This window comes from Cynocephalus volans, chromosome 4 (genome assembly GCF_027409185.1).
Source record: "Cynocephalus volans isolate mCynVol1 chromosome 4, mCynVol1.pri, whole genome shotgun sequence".
In the NCBI taxonomy this organism is placed as follows: domain Eukaryota; kingdom Metazoa; phylum Chordata; class Mammalia; order Dermoptera; family Cynocephalidae; genus Cynocephalus; species Cynocephalus volans.
Genome location: NC_084463.1, coordinates 52943833 through 52963019, shown reverse-complemented (window position 1 = coordinate 52963019; position 19187 = coordinate 52943833). Strand labels below are relative to the sequence as shown.

The 19187-nt window shown below is 35.7% G+C and overlaps 1 protein-coding gene across 8 annotated transcripts in view; it reads left to right on the top strand.

Annotated features, from left to right (window-relative positions):
• The window catches only part of LOC134374859 (zinc finger protein 420-like), an 87297-nt gene that overhangs the window by 42995 nt on the left and 25115 nt on the right, over nucleotides 1-19187 (top strand). For 5 of the 8 annotated variants that reach the window (XM_063092913.1, XM_063092912.1, XM_063092918.1 and 2 more), the window contains 3 exons: nucleotides 7709-7835; nucleotides 8081-8173; nucleotides 9843-13108. The exons of 1 other annotated variant lie outside the window; for it this stretch is intronic. In XM_063092913.1, coding sequence (XP_062948983.1) covers nucleotides 7709-7835; nucleotides 8081-8173; nucleotides 9843-12793 — 3171 coding nt within the window. In that variant the 3' untranslated portion in view covers nucleotides 12794-13108. Of the gene's footprint in view, nucleotides 1-5235; nucleotides 5267-7708; nucleotides 7836-8080; nucleotides 8174-9842; nucleotides 13109-19187 lie in introns of those variants that run through there. 2 more of the 8 variants (XM_063092917.1, XM_063092919.1) reach the window with 2 other exon arrangements.

Genomic DNA, 19187 nt, shown 5'->3' with positions numbered 1-19187 from the left:
CTCTTTTTTTTTTTAGTTCTCATAGATACAAACTTAGCTTATTGATTTTAGGTGTTTCTTTTTTTTCAAGTATATGCATTCAATATTGTAAATTTTGAAAGGATTTCTATTTCTGCATCTCACAAATTTAGATAAGTTGCATTTTCTCTTTCATGTACTTCAACATATTTTAATTTTTTTTTGAGATTTTTGTTTATTTTTATTCTTTTTACCTATGTACAATTCCAATACTGAATTTTGCCAAAGTGCCTACATGGAGACTGCACTATGCATCTACCTGAAACCAGTACTAAAATACCCATTCAGTAGTCAGTATTAAACATATCAACAAAAGGAACTTCATCTCCTCAAAGCCCACTCTGGAGTATTAGCGAAAAACAACTGCTCTACCAGGTGACTAGAGACCAATGTAGAGGTACCAGAAATATGAAAAATAAAACTTATGACACTATCAAAGGAATATAATAATTTTCATGTACCAGACCATATAGAGCAAGAAGTCCTTGAAATGACTGAAAAGGAATTTCAAACAACAATCCCAAGGAAACTCAGTGAGATAGAAGATGACTCAGAAAGTAGAACAAAATGGGGAAAAGTATCCAGGATCTGAAGGAGGAAATGTATAAAGAGACTGTTGCCCTAAAAAAAGCAAAACTCATGGAACTGGAAGTGTCATTAAATGAAATTTGAAACACTACAAAGAGCTTTAACAGCAAAGCTAGAATGACCAGAAGAACAAATTCATGACCTTGAAGACAGCCTTTTCAAAATAACACAATTGGATCAAACAAAAAAAAAAAGCAAGTAAAAAAGAATTTTCAAAAAAGAAGAAAGTCAAAGAGAACAAGCAGACAACCTGAAACCACACAAATATCAGAATGATGGGTATTTCAGAAGGGGAGGAAAAAGGAAAAAGTATTGAAAACATTCGATTAAGTAATAGCAGAAAACCTCAGGTATAGGGAGAGAATGGATTTTTGGGTCAAGTAGGCCCAAAGATCCCAGAACCAATTCAATCCAAAAACATCCTCTGCAAGGTACATTATGATGAAATTGAGAAAGCTCAAAGACAGGGAATCTTGAAAACAATAATGCAAAAACATCACATCACCTATAAGAGAGAGACATCAAGAGACTAACAACAGATTTTTCATCAGAAATCCTAAAGGCAAGAAAAGGGTAATATATTCAAAATACTAAGACAGAAATTGCCAGGAAAGACTACTATACCCAGCAAGTCTATCATTTGGAAATGAGGGACAAAGAATATATTTCCCACAAAAACAAATACTATGGGAGTTCACCACCATATGACCAGCCCTACAAGATATTCTCAAGGGTACTATATCTCATATCTGAACAATAATCATTACCAAAGAATAAAACCCATTAATAGAACAAAAAACCTAATGTTAAAGAGAAAAAACCTATCTAACCACCTCAAAAAAGCAACAAACACAGAAGACAAACAAAAAAATAAATAAAGGAACAAAAGGTATTTAAAACATCTAAGCAAAAATCAAAATGACAGGAGTAAGTCAACATATTTAAATAATGTAAATGGATTAAGTGCACCACTCAAAAGACAGACTGACTAATTAGATTTATGATAAACGGCTCTATCCAGTAAGAAAACAACATAATCATAAGTATATATTCAGTCAACTTTGGAGTACACAGATAACTAAGACAAATGCTATTAGACCTAAAGAAAGAGATGGACTCTAATATTATAACAGTTGGGGACCTGAGTTCCCCTCTCTCATCATTGGACAGATCATCTAGGTGAAAAATCAACAGAAACACGATTTAAACTGCACTTTAGACCAATTGGATTTGGTAGACATCTACAGAAAATTTCATCCAGCAAACACAGAATATATATTTTTCTCATCAGCACAAGGAACGTACTCCAGGATACACCACAAGTTACATCACAAATTAAGTCTCAACAAATTTTTATAAATTGAAATTCTTTCATTTGTATTTTCTGAGGACAATGGATTAAAACTAGAAATCGATAAGAAAGAAAACTCTGGAAAGTTTACAAATAAATGAAAATTAAACAGCATACTATTGTGTGACCTATGGGTCCATGAAGAAATTAAACAGGAAATCAAAAAATTTCTTGAAACTAATGAGAACAAAGAGAAATCATACCAAAAGATGGGATACTGCAAAAGCAGTACTGAGGGAAACTAATTGTGATACATGCATATACTGGAAGAGTAGAATGGCTGCAAATAAATATTTGAACATTACACCTCAAAAAACCAGAAAAATAAAAACAATCCAACCCCAAAAGTTGTAGATAGAAAGAAATCATTAAGATCAGATCAATACTAAGTGTAATAGAACCCCACAAAATAATACAAATGATCAATGAAAGAAAAAGTTTTTTTGAGAAGATAATCAAAGTAGATACACCTTTAGGTAGGCTAAACTAAAGAAAGGAGAGAGAAGGCACAAATAACAGTCATCAGAAATGAAAAAGAAGACATCAAAACCTATACCACAGAAACACAAAGAATCATTGGACACTATTATAAACATCTATACAAAAATAAATTTGAAAATCTGGAGGAAAGAGAAATTTCTGGACACATACAAACTACAAAGGCTGAATGAGGAAGATATAGAAAACAAACAGACCAATAACAACCAAAGAGATTGAAGCAGTAATCCGTAATCTCCCAACAAAGAAAATGCCAGGACCAGATGCCTTTACTGCTGAATTCTACCAAACCTTTAAAGAGGAATTAATTCCAAATCTCTTGAAACTATTCCAAAAAATTGAAACAGACGTCATTTTCCCAAACTCATTCTATGAGGCAAACATCACCTTTATCCCAAAAGTAGATAAAGACATCACTGAAAAATAAAGTATAGGCTGATATATTTGATGACTATAGATGGGAAAATCATCAATAAGATATTAGGAAATAGAATACAGCAACACATCCAAAAAATTATACATCTTGATCAAGTAGGATTCAACCCAGGGATGCAAGAATTGTTCAACATACACAAGTAAGTAAGTGTGATACACTCCATCAACAAAATCAGAGAGAAAAACTATATGATTATTGCTATAGCAACACAAAATGGACTAAAACAATTATCTAAACAGACATTGAAGAAGCATTTGACAAAATTCAACATCACTTCATGGTAAAGAGTGTCAGCAAATTAGGTATAGAAAGAAAGTATCTCAACATGATAAAAGCAATATATGACAACCTAATATCATTGTCATTCTGAATGGGGAGAAATTGAAAGCATTTCCTTAAGAATGGGAAAAAGACAAGGATATCTACCCTCAGCTGTTATTTAACATAGTATAGGAAGTACTAGCTGGAGGAATCAGGCAAGAGAAAGAAAGCAAGGGCATCCCAAACAGAAAAGAGAAAGTCAAATTGTCCCTTTTTACTGATATCTTGATACAGAAAAGCCTAAAAAGTTTCCAAAAATCTCTTAGAGTCAGTAAACAATTTCAGTAAAGTAGCAGGATACATCAACATGCAAAAATCACTAGTGTTTTTGAACTAGCAGAAAAAAAATCAAGAAAGCTATATTCCACTTACAATAGTAACCGCCAAAATGAAATACCTTGGAATACAGTCAGTGAAGGATGTGAAATATCTCTAAATGGAATCTACAAATCATTCTTGAAAGAAATTAAAGACAACAATAATTGGAAAGATATTCCATAATCTTGGATTGGAAGAAATGGATTAAAAACTTAAATGTAAGATCTGAAACTATAAAACTCCTAAAAGGAATTATAGGGGAAACACTGCAGGAAGTAGAACTGGGCAAAGACTTTATGAATATGGCCCCAATAGCATAGGCAACAAAAGAAAAAATAAATGGGATTATATCAAATTAAAGAGCTGCTGCACAGGACAAGAAACAACAGGAAAAGGACAACCTACAGAGTGGAAGAAATTATTTGTAAATTTTGCTTTTGATGAAGGATCAATATCCGGAATATACAGGTAACTCCAACAATTTAAAAGAAGAATAACAAATAGTCTGATTTTTAAAGTGGGCAAAGGAGTTGAATAGGCATTTCAACAAGGAAGATATACAAATGACCAACAGATACAGGAGAAAAATGCTCAACATCACTCAGCATCCAGGAAGTGTAAATCAAAGCCACACTGAAATATCATGTCATTGCAGTTAGACTGGCTACTATGAAAAAGGTGGAGAATAACAAATGCTGGTGAGAATGCAGAGAAAGAGGAACTCTCCTATACTGTTGGTGGGACTGTAAATTGGTGCAGCCATTATCGAAAACCCTGTGGAAGTTTTTCAAGCAACTACAGATAGAACTGCCATATGACTCAGTAATCCTACTGCTGGGTATACATTCAAATGATTGGAAATAATCATGTAGAAGAGACACCTGTACTCCCATGTTAATTGCAGCTCTATTTGCAGTAGGCAAGAGTTGGAATTAACCTAAATGTACACTATTGGATGACTGGATATGGAAAATGTGGTATATTTATACAATGTAGTACTCCGCCTTTAAAAAGAATGAAATATTGCCATTCACAGCAACATGGATGAACTTAGAAAAAATTATGTAAGGTAAAATAAGCCAGGTACAGAAAGAAAAATTTTGCATGTCCTCACTTATATGTGGCAGCTAAGAAATAAATAAGTAATTAAAAAATAAAAGAAATATACAAGAATCACAGTATTGCATTGAATTTCAAGAGTAGAAGACAGAACTGATGTTACAAGACAGTGGAAATGATCAGGGAGATGGTGGAAGAGAGAGGTATTTGTAAAGAGTCACAAAAATCGATTACACTGTATAATGAAGAATATCCTAATTATCCTGATTTGGACATCACATATTGCATACATAATGATATCCAATTCTTTACCTCAAAGATATGTACAATTAACTATGTTGCAATGAAAAAAAGTTTTTATTGTATCTTCACTTATTTCTTTAGTTCTCCTTATGTATATCCACATCCTAACCTATATCTTTTTTCTTTTGTTTGTTGTTGTTTGTTTTTCTTCACATTGCTTTCAATGCAGGTATACTGGCAACAAATTCTCTCAATTTTTGTTTACCTGAGAGTCTTTATTTTTTCTTCATTTTTACAGGTTGATTTCATAGTGCAGAGGACTCTAGGTTGTAGGTTTCTTTAATCAAGCGTTTGGATATTTCACTGTACTCTCTCCTTACATACATGGATACTCAGGAGATGTTGGGTGTAATTCTTATCTGGTTTCTTTTTAGGTAAGATATTTTTTCCTCCCTCTGACTTCTGATTTTTTATTATTTTTGATTTTCTGAAGTTTGAAAACTACATGCCTAGATGTAGATTTTTGGCATTTATCTGGTTCTGTGTTATCTTAACTCCCTTAATCTTTGGTTTGGTGCCTGATATTGATTTGTGGAAGTTCTCAGACATTATTGTTTTAAGTGTTTCTTCAATTTTTTTGTCCATCTCTCTTCTGCTGCTGGTTTTCTCATTACTCTGTGTTACACGTTTTGACATTGTCCAACACTCTTCACATATTATATTCTGTTCTTTTTGTCTTTTTCTAGTGTGTGTATGCTTTTCAGTTGCCTGCCCACCATGTATCTTTCTAATATCTATATGATTATTTGAAGGGTTTTCACTCATAGAACTATGAATATGTTGGATTTTCAAACAGACCAAATGCAAATATATATACATATAATGAATTATATTGGTAGACTAATACTGAGCTTTCCTTTAATTGTGGAATGAATTTAGAAAATTTCTTTTTGTTCTTCCATTCTATTTCTTTTCCTCTGTCTTATTTTTATAGATAAGTGCTTCTGTGGACTCCATCCTTGTTCTTTTGTTTTGTTATGTTTTTACATGGAATGTCTTAGGTTATTGCTTATTCATTCTGATGGCTTCAGGTAACATCAAAATTTTGACATTTCCCTGCCTTGGGCTGAATGTCCCCCCCAAAACTTGACCCCCACTCTTAGTGTAAAAGTTGGTGGGAAATCCTATCAAGGTAATTGAAACACAGGACCTTAATGATGTGATTAGATTGTAGGACCATACCATAATGAATGAATTAATAATGGTAGACAGGGATGTGGTTCTGAGTGCTTTAAAAGAAGAACACATGAGAACTTGACCTCTGCCATGCCATTTTCTGCCATGTGAGACCCCTGGGTCACTGTCATTTCCACCAAGGCCTTCACCAGCTGTGTTCCCTGGACTTTTGACTCCCCAGCTTTTGAATCTGAAAGGAGTAAATTTTGTTTTCTAACAAATCACCCAATTCCAGGTATTTTGTTATAAGCAACAGAAATGGACTAATACATTTCCAGTCTTTGTCTTCAGCATACATATTTCTCTTGCACTCTGGAATCGTGTATCCAATTGCCATTTGGACATTCCCAAAGATATTTCAGGTGCAATGTATTCAAGTCTGTTTTATTTCAGATAAATATAAAATATAAAAAAATATATACTTTTATATTTTATATTCATCTGTCATTGTAAAGAGTACACTTTACAGTGCCAGTACCTAACTAGCTGTGATTATGTAGAGAGCCTGAGAGTAAAACACTTTTATTTTCTGCACCGGAATTTAATAGCACAGTGTCTTCCTGCTTCTTGTTTCTGTATTACTTTCTTCTTCTGTATGCTTACTGCTCTGTTATTTATTTATTTTCTACTGGGTGGCCTGTAGGGGCATCTGAACCTATGATCTTAGTGTTACCAGAAGCATGGTATCCCAAGAGAACTACTTAACCAGCCTTGCTGTATGTTCTAAGGCAGCTGGTCTTCAACCACCCTGTTTTCTTCTGCTGTGACTCTCTCTAAAGCTTTTTCCATTCTCCTTCTAGTGGATGACTACTAAATTGTAAATATAGTATGTAACTGATTTGTATTTACAAAACCACATTATTTACACCCTGTGTTTGAAAGTCGCAGTGTTCTCTCTAATGTAGACATAATCCTTTGGCATGTGGGAAGGATATTTTGGAGTGCCTTTGAATATGCTTTTAGTTTATAAGTAATTAAAAATAGCAATTGCATATAATGTTTTACTTTTTGCAATAGAAAAATATTTACATGCAGTAGCATTCCATGATGTGTTTTCTTAGTAGTGTGGTTATCTGTTATCACTGCCCATGATCCTTGACTTAGACATGGTGACGTGTGTAGTTCCATTAACATGGGATATCTTCCTTTGCTCTTGTGAGTGCAGTTTTACTATTGCCTCATACTCATGAGAACATGTGGTTCACACGGAGGAGCTTAACATCTCTGGCATTTCAGTGAAGTGCATACAGAATGCAACATAGAAATATATTTTGTCTTACCCCATTCTCTATTGAATGTCTGTCAATATTTGTTAATTTGACACACTAATTCAGGTATGTATTCATTCTTATGTCTTCAAACCTGATTATAAACTTCTTGAAGAAGTAGGATTTTATTCATAGTTCTATCACTAGCAAAAAAGATGGTTCTTAGCTGTAAGGTAAGCTTTGTAATCAAAATTTTAGTAATTAATATATTATTACAGTGACAGGATATTTCTGCTGTTTTTTTTTTCTCTCCTCTATATGGAGTATAGAAAGAAGTACCTTACTTAACACATAAGACACTCATCCTCAGAGAAATGTGAACTCTGAGATTCCTGTTTTGTGGCTCAAATTGAGATCAATGTGCCATTATAGGAGTTGGTGTCATTTGAGGATGTGGCTTTGTACTTCACCTGGGAGGAGTGGCAGGACTTGAACGATGCTCAGAGGACCTTGTACAGGGATGTGATGCTGGAGACCTACAACAGCTTGGTGTCATTGGGTGAGTGAACCTCCCCAGTAACTTTCAGGAGAAACATTTTGTTATTTTTTTATAAAAATAGAGTGGTATATAGGGTTTTATGCTGTTTGGTAAGACTACATTTCATGAAAAACATGTCATCCCTATCTAACAGAAGATTGAAGTTGTCATCTTTATCATATAATCTCTGGAGCTGAGCTCTTATCATTCTTACAAGGATCTGGCCTTGCAGTTTTATAAAGTCCTATGTTACTTCCCATTAACAGGGCACTGCCTTAGTAAACCTGAGGTGATCCTCAAGTTGGACAAAGGAGCAGAGCCATGGATAATAAAAGAACACCCAAACCAGAGCCTCCCAGGTTAGTAAGCACATACTGGGCAGAGGCCAGGAAGAGTAAAACCCAGGAGATCTTGGCTGTGTTCAGCTATTTCTAGCAGTTTTTCCACAGGTGCCTGAGCTGAGGCTGGCTCATCTCCTTGCATCAAAAACATGTATTATATAATCTCTTAGATGAACTTACACATATGTCCATACTTTATTTTGCTGTTTTTTAGCAATGTATTTTCCTAAAGTATAATCCCTATATTTTTCTTCTTTGACTTTTATATTTGCTATCCAATTTTTCCAATATTCTCAGTTGCTGTCATGTCCTGCATTCTCATGAACATGGTTTTTCAGACTCTGTCCTTTTGTGTTGTTTAAAACAGAATATCTGAAACTGGGTAATTTATGAAGAAACAAACCATGTCTCTTACTGTTCTCTTCTGGGGGCTGAGCATTCCTTTGTCACGGGGCTACATGTGGTAACGGCCTTGTTTCTGGTGGGGATCCTTGGCAGAATCCCATAGTGCAGGATATTACATAGGAAGTTGATAAGAAAGTAAGAAAAGAGTTCCAGGTCTGAACCTTCTGAACCACCACATCAGAAATTATGAATCAGAGGCATACCTAGCATAGGGAATGGAAAAGGAGAGTTCTAGACATTGTAGAAGGACCAGGAGACTCATGTTGTCAAGGTTAAGTGAACCAAGGGCTTCAAGTTCAGGGACTGAGATTGCTGTTTGGAAGTGGAATTTGAAGTTAGTACTTTTCTCTTTGTAGAATTCATTCTAAGACAACAAAGAAATTTAGAAATGTACAGGAGACTCTATTTTTTATGAGAGTAGTTGCCATCCAAAACTCCAGTGCATAATACTAAAGACTTCATAAGCAGTGAATTATCAAATGGGAGTGTGTGTTCCAGAGCTTTGGAAGATAATACAGGTTAATTTTATAAGGATTCAAAAACACCTTTTTCAAAGGTGGTGGACACAGCCTTGGTTGCAGAACCAAATAGTTTACACCAGCAGGGTGTCGGTAGGGGTGGACTGAAATTTCCTGGATAGTAATGGTTTTTTGAAGCACAGAAAGTCAGGTTAAAGAAGTAATTTGTGGGAGGCTCTGTTTAGGGTGGGGAAAAGATTTTATTACTTGAAAAACTTCCACATGCCTATTGCCATTTTCCAGGGAAGAGTAAAAGGTATAGAAACATTAATGCAAAATTCTTAACCTGTCATTTTCCTCCATATGTAATGAAAAATTGGATCATTCTGCACCTGAAAGTAGACAGTGAAGGAAAACCTAGTCATATTGAAAGCACAAGAATGAGAAAAAGAGCAGCAGGAGATAACCGCTTTTGTTATAAAAATAAAACTGAGTAAAAACTGTAAACAAATGGAAGGTGATAAGCAATTATCTGAAATCTCCAATTAGAAAAAAGGTCGAAATTATCAATATTTCATCATGATTCAAAAACAAAAAAAGTGAATAAAGAAGTAAAGAACAATATGATGTAATGTTAGAAAATATATTAATACAACATAACATTATGTCAGTATGAAGAAAACATATACAACTGAAACCAATACACATTACTGATTTTATAAAATCTTTTATTACTAGGGTTGAGAGAAACTCCTCTACAAGAGCATGCAAAAAAAAATATGCTTATGTGTGGTTCATGGATATGGGTTTTTTTGTCATTTCAGATGTCCAGATAGTCAATGACCTCACTGAGAGGAGCCAAGAAAGTCATGGTAGATACTTGTGGCAAGGTGTAATCATCAATGGCAATGGATCAACTGAGAGAGTGGAGTTAGAAAAATTATTTAATTGGAGTTCAATGCATATTTTAAATCTGGTTATAAATAATGGAAACTATTCAGGAGTGGGGCATGAAGAGTTTAACATATGTCCGAAAGCACTTCTTCCACAGACTGATTCCATGCACGCTGAAGAGGAACCTGATGAGCATAATGTATCTGAGAAATCACTGAGTCATCATGAGCATCTTAGTCAGTATCCTAAGATTCCAACTGGGCAATCTTTTGAATATAGTGGAAAAGGACAGTCCTCCAACACGGTGCCAATAATATTTGCATGTAAGAAAATTCATATGGGTGAGACCACATATAAACATAGCCAAAATGGAAAAGCCTATAGTAATTCAGCTGTCATTGCCCAACAGATAACTCAGGTAGGGAAGAAAACTTTTCAATGTCATGTATGTGGGAAAATATTCTATAAAAAGGGTAAACTTACTCAACATCAGGTTATACACACAGGAGACAAACATGATAAAAACAGTGAATGTCAGAAATCCTTTATTAAACAATCATACCTTATCTCATATCAGGGAACATCTACAGGGAAGAAGTTTTATCCATGTAATGAACAAGAGAAAATTTTCTATCAGAAGTCAGAACTTACAGTGCATCACAGAATTCACACAGGGGAAATGTCCTATGGATTTAATAAGGGTGGCAAAAACTTACAAGAGAATTCACTTCACAGCTGTCATCAGGCAATTCACACAAGTGGAAAATGTAATGGATGTAGAAAATCTTACTACAATAATTCTGCCGTTACTGTATATCAGGGAATTCACATTAGTGAGAATCCATTTGAATTTGAAGAAAGTCAAATTTTCTCCAGTAAGTCAAAACTCAAGAAACATGAGAGAATTCACATTGGTGAGAAACCCTTTGACTGTAAGACATGTGGAAAAACCTTTCACCAGAATTCAAACTTCAGCAAGCATAAGAGAATTAACAAGGAATGTGGGAAAGCTTTTACCCAAAAGTTGATCTGCAGCATGCATCAGAGAATTCACAGAGGTGAGAAACCATATGAATGTAAAGAATGTGGTAAAGCTTTTAACCAAAAGTCAATCCTCTGCATGCATCAGAGAATTCACACAGGTGAGAAACCATATGAATGTAAAGAATGTGGAAAATCTTTTAATCAGAAGTCAATCCTCAGTATGCATCAGAGAATTCACACAGGTGAGAAACCATATGAATGTGAAGAATGTGGAAAAGCTTTTAAGCGAAAGTCGCACCTCAGCATGCATCAGAGAATTCACACAGGTGAGAAACCATATGAATGTAAAGAATGTGGACACACTTTTAACCAGAAGTCCACTCTCAATATGCATCAGAGAATTCACACAGGTGAGAAACCGTATGAATGTAAAGAATGTGGGAAAACATTTAACCAAAAATCAGCCCTCAACAGGCATCAGAGGATTCATGAAAGTGAGATAACATATGAATGTAAGGAAAATTCAAAAGCTTTTAACCAGATGTCAGCCTTCAGCATGCATCTGAGTACTCAAACAGAGAAAACACCTTATGAATGTAAAGAATGTGGAAAAGCTTTTAACCAAAAGCCAGTTCTCAGCATGCATGAGAGAATTCACACAGGTGAGAAACCTTATGAATGTAAAGAATGTGGGAAAACTTTTAAGCGAAAGTCACACCTCACCATGCATCAGAGAATTCACACAGGTGAGAAACCATATGAATGTAAAGAATGTGGAAAAGCTTTTAACCAAAACTCAGTCCTCACTATGCATCAGAGAATTCACACAGGTGAGAAACCATATGAATGTAAAGAATGTGGAAAAGCTTTTAACCAAAAGTCAAATCTCAGAATGCATCAAAGAATCCACATATGTGAGAAACCATATGAATGTAAAGAATGTGGAAAAGCTTTTAAGTTAAAGTCACACCACAGCATACATCAGAGAATTCACACAGGTGAGAAACCATATGAATGTAAAGAATGTGGAAAAGCTTTTAACCAAAAGTCACACCTCATCATGCATCAGAGCATGCACACATGTGGGAAACCATATGAATGTGAAGAATGTGGAAAAGCTTTTAAGTTGAAGTCATACCTCAGCATGCATCAGAGATTTCACACGTGTGAGAAACCATATGAATGTAAAGAATGTGGAAAAGCTTTTAAGTTAAAGTCACACCTCAGGGTGCATGAGAGAATTCACTCAGGTGAGAAACCATATGATTGTAAAAAATGCGGGAAAGCTTTTAGCCGAAAGTCAGCCCTCAACAGGCATCAGATAATTCACAAAAGTGAGACAACATATGAATGTAAGGGAAGTTCAGAAGCATTTAATGAAATGTCAGCCTTCAGCATGCATCAGAGAACTCACCCAGGTGAGAAGCCATACAAATATAATGGATGTGGAAAAACATTTAACAAGTCATCCTCTAGGATGCATCAGAGTACTCTGACAGGGAAAACGCTTTATGAATGTAAAGAATGTGGAAAAGCTTTTAACCAAAAGTCAATTTTCAGCATGCACGAGAGAATTCACACAGGTGAGAAACCATATGAATGTAAAGAATGTGGAAAAGCTTTTAAGCAAAAGTCACACCTCAGCATGCATCAGAGAATTCACACAGGTGAGAAACCATATGAATGTAAAGAATGTGGAAAAGCTTTTAAGCAAAAGTCACACCTCAGCATGCATCAGAGAATTCACACAGGTGAGAAACCATATGAATGTAAAGAATGTGGAAAAGCTTTTAACCAAAAGTCAATCCTTAGCAGGCATCAGAGAATTCACACAGGTAGAAGCCATGTGAATATAATGAATGCAGGAAAAAAAATTTTTTGCAAAGTCACAGTTTAGAAGTCTTCAGGATATTCACACAGTAAAAAACTATTTATGAATGTGACATTACAAGCCTTTTATTGGAAATCCCCCTACCAGACAATAGAATTCACACAAAGGTAAATCTCACTGAATCTAATTTGTATGGGATAAGATTTTGCCAGAAGTCATACCTGAAGACATCAGAGAACTTTCATCAAGAAGACCTATAAATATACAGTTGTCCTCAAGTACTAAAGTTTGTCTTGAGGATCCCCTATTGACATAAAAATTTGCTGATGCTCAAGTCCATTCTACAAATGGTCTAGTGTTTGTGTATTACCAATTCACTTCCTGCCATGTACTTTACATCTTATGTAGATTACTTATAATGCTGGAAAAAATGTGAATACTATGTAAATAGTTGTTATACTGTGTTGATTTTCAGTTGTAGAATTGTTTCATTTATCGTTTTTATTTATTTTTGAGGATTTTTGATAAGAAGTTGCTTGAATCACCAGATGTGTAACCCTCAGATATGGAAGTAGGACTGTAATGAGTGTGAAAACATCTTTTCTCAGAAGTCTGAAGAATGGCTATGGTTAGTGCATTGTTGCTTATAACATTGTGCTGAAAACACAAATGATCTCCATACCAGCCATGCACCAAAAAATAAATAGATAAAAATTAAGAAGTATTCACATTATAGTAGTCATTACAGGATTTAAAAGGGAGAAATTCTGTATGGATTAGACTGACTATATATTTTTAAAATAAAACCACTCTTTTCTCCTGTACGCAAAGCCTGCAATCTGAGCATTTCATCATTGGATGGATGACCATGTAATTTAACTCTGTTAGGGAGAACATAGATATAAGCGAGGAACATTCCTTCCAGTTCAGGCACCAAAATAAAAAAAAATTTTTCATGCAGTTGTTCCTGATATTTCATGTTCTCTGGGACTGAATGAAGATGACTTTGGGTGGAGTTGGGGGCCACAGGTCAGAGAAATCCACCCTAATTTAAAATGTAAGGAATTAAAGAAACCAGAGATAGTCTCACCACTATCCCCAAACCTCCACTTATGTATTACATAAGAAATTATTTCCTTGTTGAGCCATTTTATGTGTGCTCTCTTTGCATTACAGCACAACCAGCCCACTACAGCTAAATGATTTTATAAACGTTGAGAGAAGTTACCAATCCTTGAATATGGGAAGAGAATCCTGTGTTGTCACCTTTTATATGCAAATCAGTTTATGGGAAAATCAAATTTAAGGGGAGAAACTGCAATAAATGTGGGATATCTTATTGGGACATCTCATTGAACAGTGAAAATAAAGTTAAATGTCTTTCTAAATCTCTTTAATTTGTCAAAGCTTTTAAGAAAACTAAACACTTTTTATGTCCGAATTTGAAATGAAAACTATGTATGTAATAAATGTAAATTTTTAAATGGAATTGATAAATAGAATATTACAAATACTTTTAAATTTTGAGTGTTAAAAGTATTTAAATATGACTGGTGACACTGTCTGCCAGGGGACATTTGTCTTTGTCTGAAGACATTTTTGGTTGTCATAACTGAAGGTAGGGAGATGCTACTCCATTGAGTGGAAAGAAGACACAAATGTTGGTAACATAAAATGCACACAGGCCACTTCACATGCAAAATTATGCATTAAAATGTTCTTTGTTAAAAATTCTTCTTTACGGAAAATAGCATAACTATGGATAGGAAGTATGTACACTTAGTGTGATAAACAATTGGTTTGACTTTGGGATTTTTGACATTAGCTGCCACTCTAACTTCTGTATATTTTAAAATATATATTAAATGTAAGGTATGGCACTACATAGATTTTTTTTCCTACTCTCCTATTTTAGGTAAATTTGTATGACCAGTATTACAAAACTATGTGAAGATAAATTTTTCTAAAGTTTGAAGCTAATGCAGAGCGAGTCCATGGGTAGAATAGAAACATTGTTGTGTGACTGCACAAATTCACAGGCTCATAATTGTAAACAACTTGTTTGAACTTAAAGAGCTGTAAACAATAGTTTTATTCAGTGAAAAGCAGTGTCTGGAAGGAATACTTATTTTTTATACCAATTTCTCATATTTTCAAATGGCACCAAATCATAGGTATGAGTGTGTACCATGTGCCCGATAGCTAAGATATCTTTTGTGTTTCTATTTGCAGTGATGGAGTTCTATCTTGTAACTTACCTCTAAGAGGTAAATCCTGGCTCCACTTATGTATGGCTTTGTGCATGGGTCTGCTTGTGTATAGGCCTCCAGACCTAGAGCTGGCCCCAGACCCTGATTTCTCCTAAGGAGACTTCTCAAGTCTGTGGTGACTTCCTGTCTGCCCTCAGAGCCCTTGGGGGTGTGGGAGACCCAAGCCCCAAACAAGGGTAAGAGCAGGTGAGACAAAATGGTGTCCAGCATAGAAACTGAGGGTTGTGGTTGGAGGCAGGGGCTCTGGGATCCTTTGGGGCAGGGAGGTCATTTCTATCTGCCACAATTCTGTCCCCGAATCTCTGGTAACAGTGGGGAGAGTACAGCACCATCATTTGTTTCTCATTTTTCACTCTGATCTTTATCTTCTTTTTTCTGTTTTAGGAGGTTTGATTTTCCAACTTTGTCTAGGTTTTTAATTGGAAGGTTAGGTTATTGGTTTGAGATCTTTCCTTTCTAAAATGTATACATTTTAAAATATAAATTTTTAAGCCTTTTTTTTTACTTTTGATGTATTGTTATTTTCAATCTGAAAATGTTTCAAATTTTAGTGTCATTTTTATGGCTCACTGGCAGTTTGGGAGTTTGTTTTTAACTTCCACGTAATTGTGAGCTACTGTAATATTCAGTTAATTTTCTGTTTAAATCTATTGTGGTCAGAGAACATATATTGTATGATTTCAGTTCTCAAATTTATTGAAGATATTTTATGGTCTCGCAAATGGCCTTTTCTGGAGTATGTTCCAAGGGCTTGAATAGATTGGGTATTCTGTTGTTTGGGCATTGTGTCTATATATATAGATCTGTAAATTCAAGTTGTTTTATAATGTCTAAGACTTCTATACCCTTGTCAGTCTTTTGGTAGTTCTATCGATTATCAAAAGTTGCACTTGATGTATCTGAATATTTACATATGACAGTCTATTTCACCCTTAATTTCTTCTCTATTTTTATTTGATGTTGGAGTTATTTGTTTGCTGCATGTATACCTATAATTGGTACAGTATCCCCCTGGCTGACACTTTTGCAATAAATGACACTCTTCATTCCTAGTATCAATTTTGTTTGTTTGGTGTTAATATTGTCATCCAGTGTATCTGTGTTATGGTTATGTTTACATTGTATATCTTTCCCTGCCCATAACTTTCAAACTGTTCATATCTTTGAATTTAATGTGTTTCTCTTGTGCTCAATATGTAGTTTCTTCCTCTTTTTTAAAATACTATTGTACAAGCCTTTTAAATTTATTTTGTTTTACTTGACAGATTATAATGGTATATGCTTATGACGTACAATTTGAAGTTTCAGCACATGTATATATTGTGAAATGATTAAATCACGCTAATTCACATATTCATTATCTGACATTTCTTTGCAGTGAGAACATTTAAAATCCACTCTGTTAGCAACTTTGAAATATACATTACTATTAACTATATTCACCATGCTGTGCAGTAGATCACCAGAACTTATTCCTCCTGCTGAATTGAAACTTTGTACTCTTGGACCAACAAATCCCTATTGATCTTTTACCCATCTTAACCCTCAGTTTTGGTAAACTTCATTCTTCTATTAGTTTGACTTTTTGATAGTTTACATATAATTAAAATTAAGTGGTATTTTTCTGCACCTGGCTTATTTTATTTAACACAATGTACTCTAGAGTCATCTATGTTGCCACAGTGGACAATTTGTTTCCTTTTTAATGAGTAGAATTTTATTTTATATGTAAACATTTATTTTATCGCATTGTTGAGGGCTTCTGTAGTTTTGATATCTTGACTGTTGTGAATAATGGTGCCATAAATATGGGAGGGCTGATGTCTCTTTCTCATACTGATGTCTTTTACTTCGGACATATACCCCGAAATGGGATTGCTGGATCATTTGGTAGTTTTATTTTTAGCTTTGTGACTTTATGGTACTTTCCAAGTTGGTGTTCTAATTTACGTTCCCAACTTGTCTATTCAAACCTTCAGGAACGCTTCTTATCTTTTATCTTTTTGACAATATGTGTTCTAATAGGTCTGACGTGATCTCATTGTAGTTTTAAATTGCATTTCCCTGTGGATTATTGATGTTGACAATGTTTCAATACATCTGTAGGCCATTTCAAGTCTTTTGAGAAATGTACATTCAGGTTTTCGTTCACTTTTTGAGTAGGGTTATTTATTTATTCATTCTTATTAAGTATTTTGAGATCCATATATTCTTTAGATTTAACCCATGTGTGAGATGTGTGGCTTGCAAGTGTTTTCTCTGAACCTGTGGGCTGTCTCCTCATTTTGATATTTGTTTTATTTTCTGTACAGAAACTTTTCAGTTTGAGGTACAAATTTCTTCTAACCATGAGGTTAGCTAAATTGAAGTTTTTACATGTGATTCCTGTACTTTATTCAGCATCTTCTCTAATTTCCACTGGATGTAAAATTATTTTGATTATGTGTCAATATCTCATTGGTAACACAGGTGTAGCTAACCACATATTATAGTTAGAAAAATGAGAGGTTGAGACAGGTTTGTTGCTTGAGGTCTCAGACTGGCTGTAGAACTTTTCCACCATGCCATATTCTTCCATTCTGTGGAAACAATGCTCACCAGTCTGGAAGCCTGGATGAGCTTCTCTCCAACCCCACCAGATTACTGGCTTACCTGGCATGGGAGCCTGTCAAGAGAAGATATCTCTTTGTCCTTAAATCAGTGTATTTGGATGCAGACAATGCACACCTTGACTTCAGTCATTGACCTTAAATGCATTAATGCATATTGGCGAATCTGTAACTTCATGAGGTATACAGAATTTAAGACAATGTTGATTGACTTTCTGCACACTGAATATATTAGATATATTCCTGTCAAAAAGTCAGTAATATGTCTCATGTCTGTAAATAGACAAACTACACACAGCCTCAAATTACATTTCTTTTTCTTCAATAAACCAGTGAGAACTTTCACATGGAACTGACTGGCTTTGGATCCCAGAGTATTGACTTTTTTTAAATTGTGAAAGTCGGTTGGGTCCCAGATCCTCCAGGGCCAGGTGGAGAGGGTCTTGGTCCTCATCCCTCTACCTTGGGAGCTCCAAAAACCTATCCATTATGTATCAGCATTCCTGGGACCCAGAAGTTAGAGAAACTGGCCAAGGCTGAAGGCAGAGTGAGACAAAGGCTTTACAAGGAACCTGGGACTTGGGAGTGCTGGGGCCACCTCCATCCCTTCCTTAGCACAGACTCAGCTGAAGTGGGTTGCACCATAACAATGTCTTCATTTGCCATAGTCCTCTCAGATAAGGTCATGGTGCGGTGTGTTCTCCTGACCTGGAAAGGCCTCAGGCCATGCTCAGTGGGCAGCTGTCATTCAGTTTCCTCAATGACTTCTAGGAACTTGGGACTTGTCTTTGGAAGGACACATCTGGGCTGGGAGGTCTCCATGGTCTACTTGATCATACCAAACTCCACCCAACCAACACTGCCTTTTTGCCTTTGCCTTTCCTGTGTCCACAGCAAGAGTGTCCTTTCTTGCAGACACTCTTCTTAGGATTCCCAGAGCCCTCCTTGCCCTCAGTCCCCTAGTCACATTTTGGTGCTGCCTTTGCTCCCTTCCAATGAATCTGAGGACATTCCACCTTTCTTGGATCAACCTCTTCCTGAATGTTCAGGGCTTGAGCAGGATCCTGTATACTGCACATTTCAGCTCTTCCTTCAACTGGATGAAAGGAGTGGCATAGGAAGGTGCAATGGGGGAATAAATGGGACAGGTGGAGGAGAGTCAAGAGGTAGTAAAATGGACACAGAGACAGAAGGTGAAGAGGACAGGAGACTACATTGTTGGGTGTGATAGATGCTGTCTGCCCACCTCTGTTGCTACTGCTCTCAGTGCTTGTGGTGGATGGTAGCCTCCAGAAGCTCCTTGGCTTTCTAGTTCTCTTGCAATAGTTGCCTCTGGGCTGGTGGTAAGGAGTAAGAAGCTCTTTCTCATTCTGCCCTCTCCATCTGCAACTATGCATCTTACTGCATGGTTGCTGCCTCTTGGGTGTGAAGTAAGAGCCCCTCAGTGATGGTGGACAGTCTCTTGTCCCACACAGGGAGCACAGCTGCATCTTCAGGACCTTCAGTTTTGTCTCCACCAGCTTCAATGTAGAGAAAGGGCCAGATAAGCTGGTGAGGTCAGATAAGATCCAGTCTCCTGCC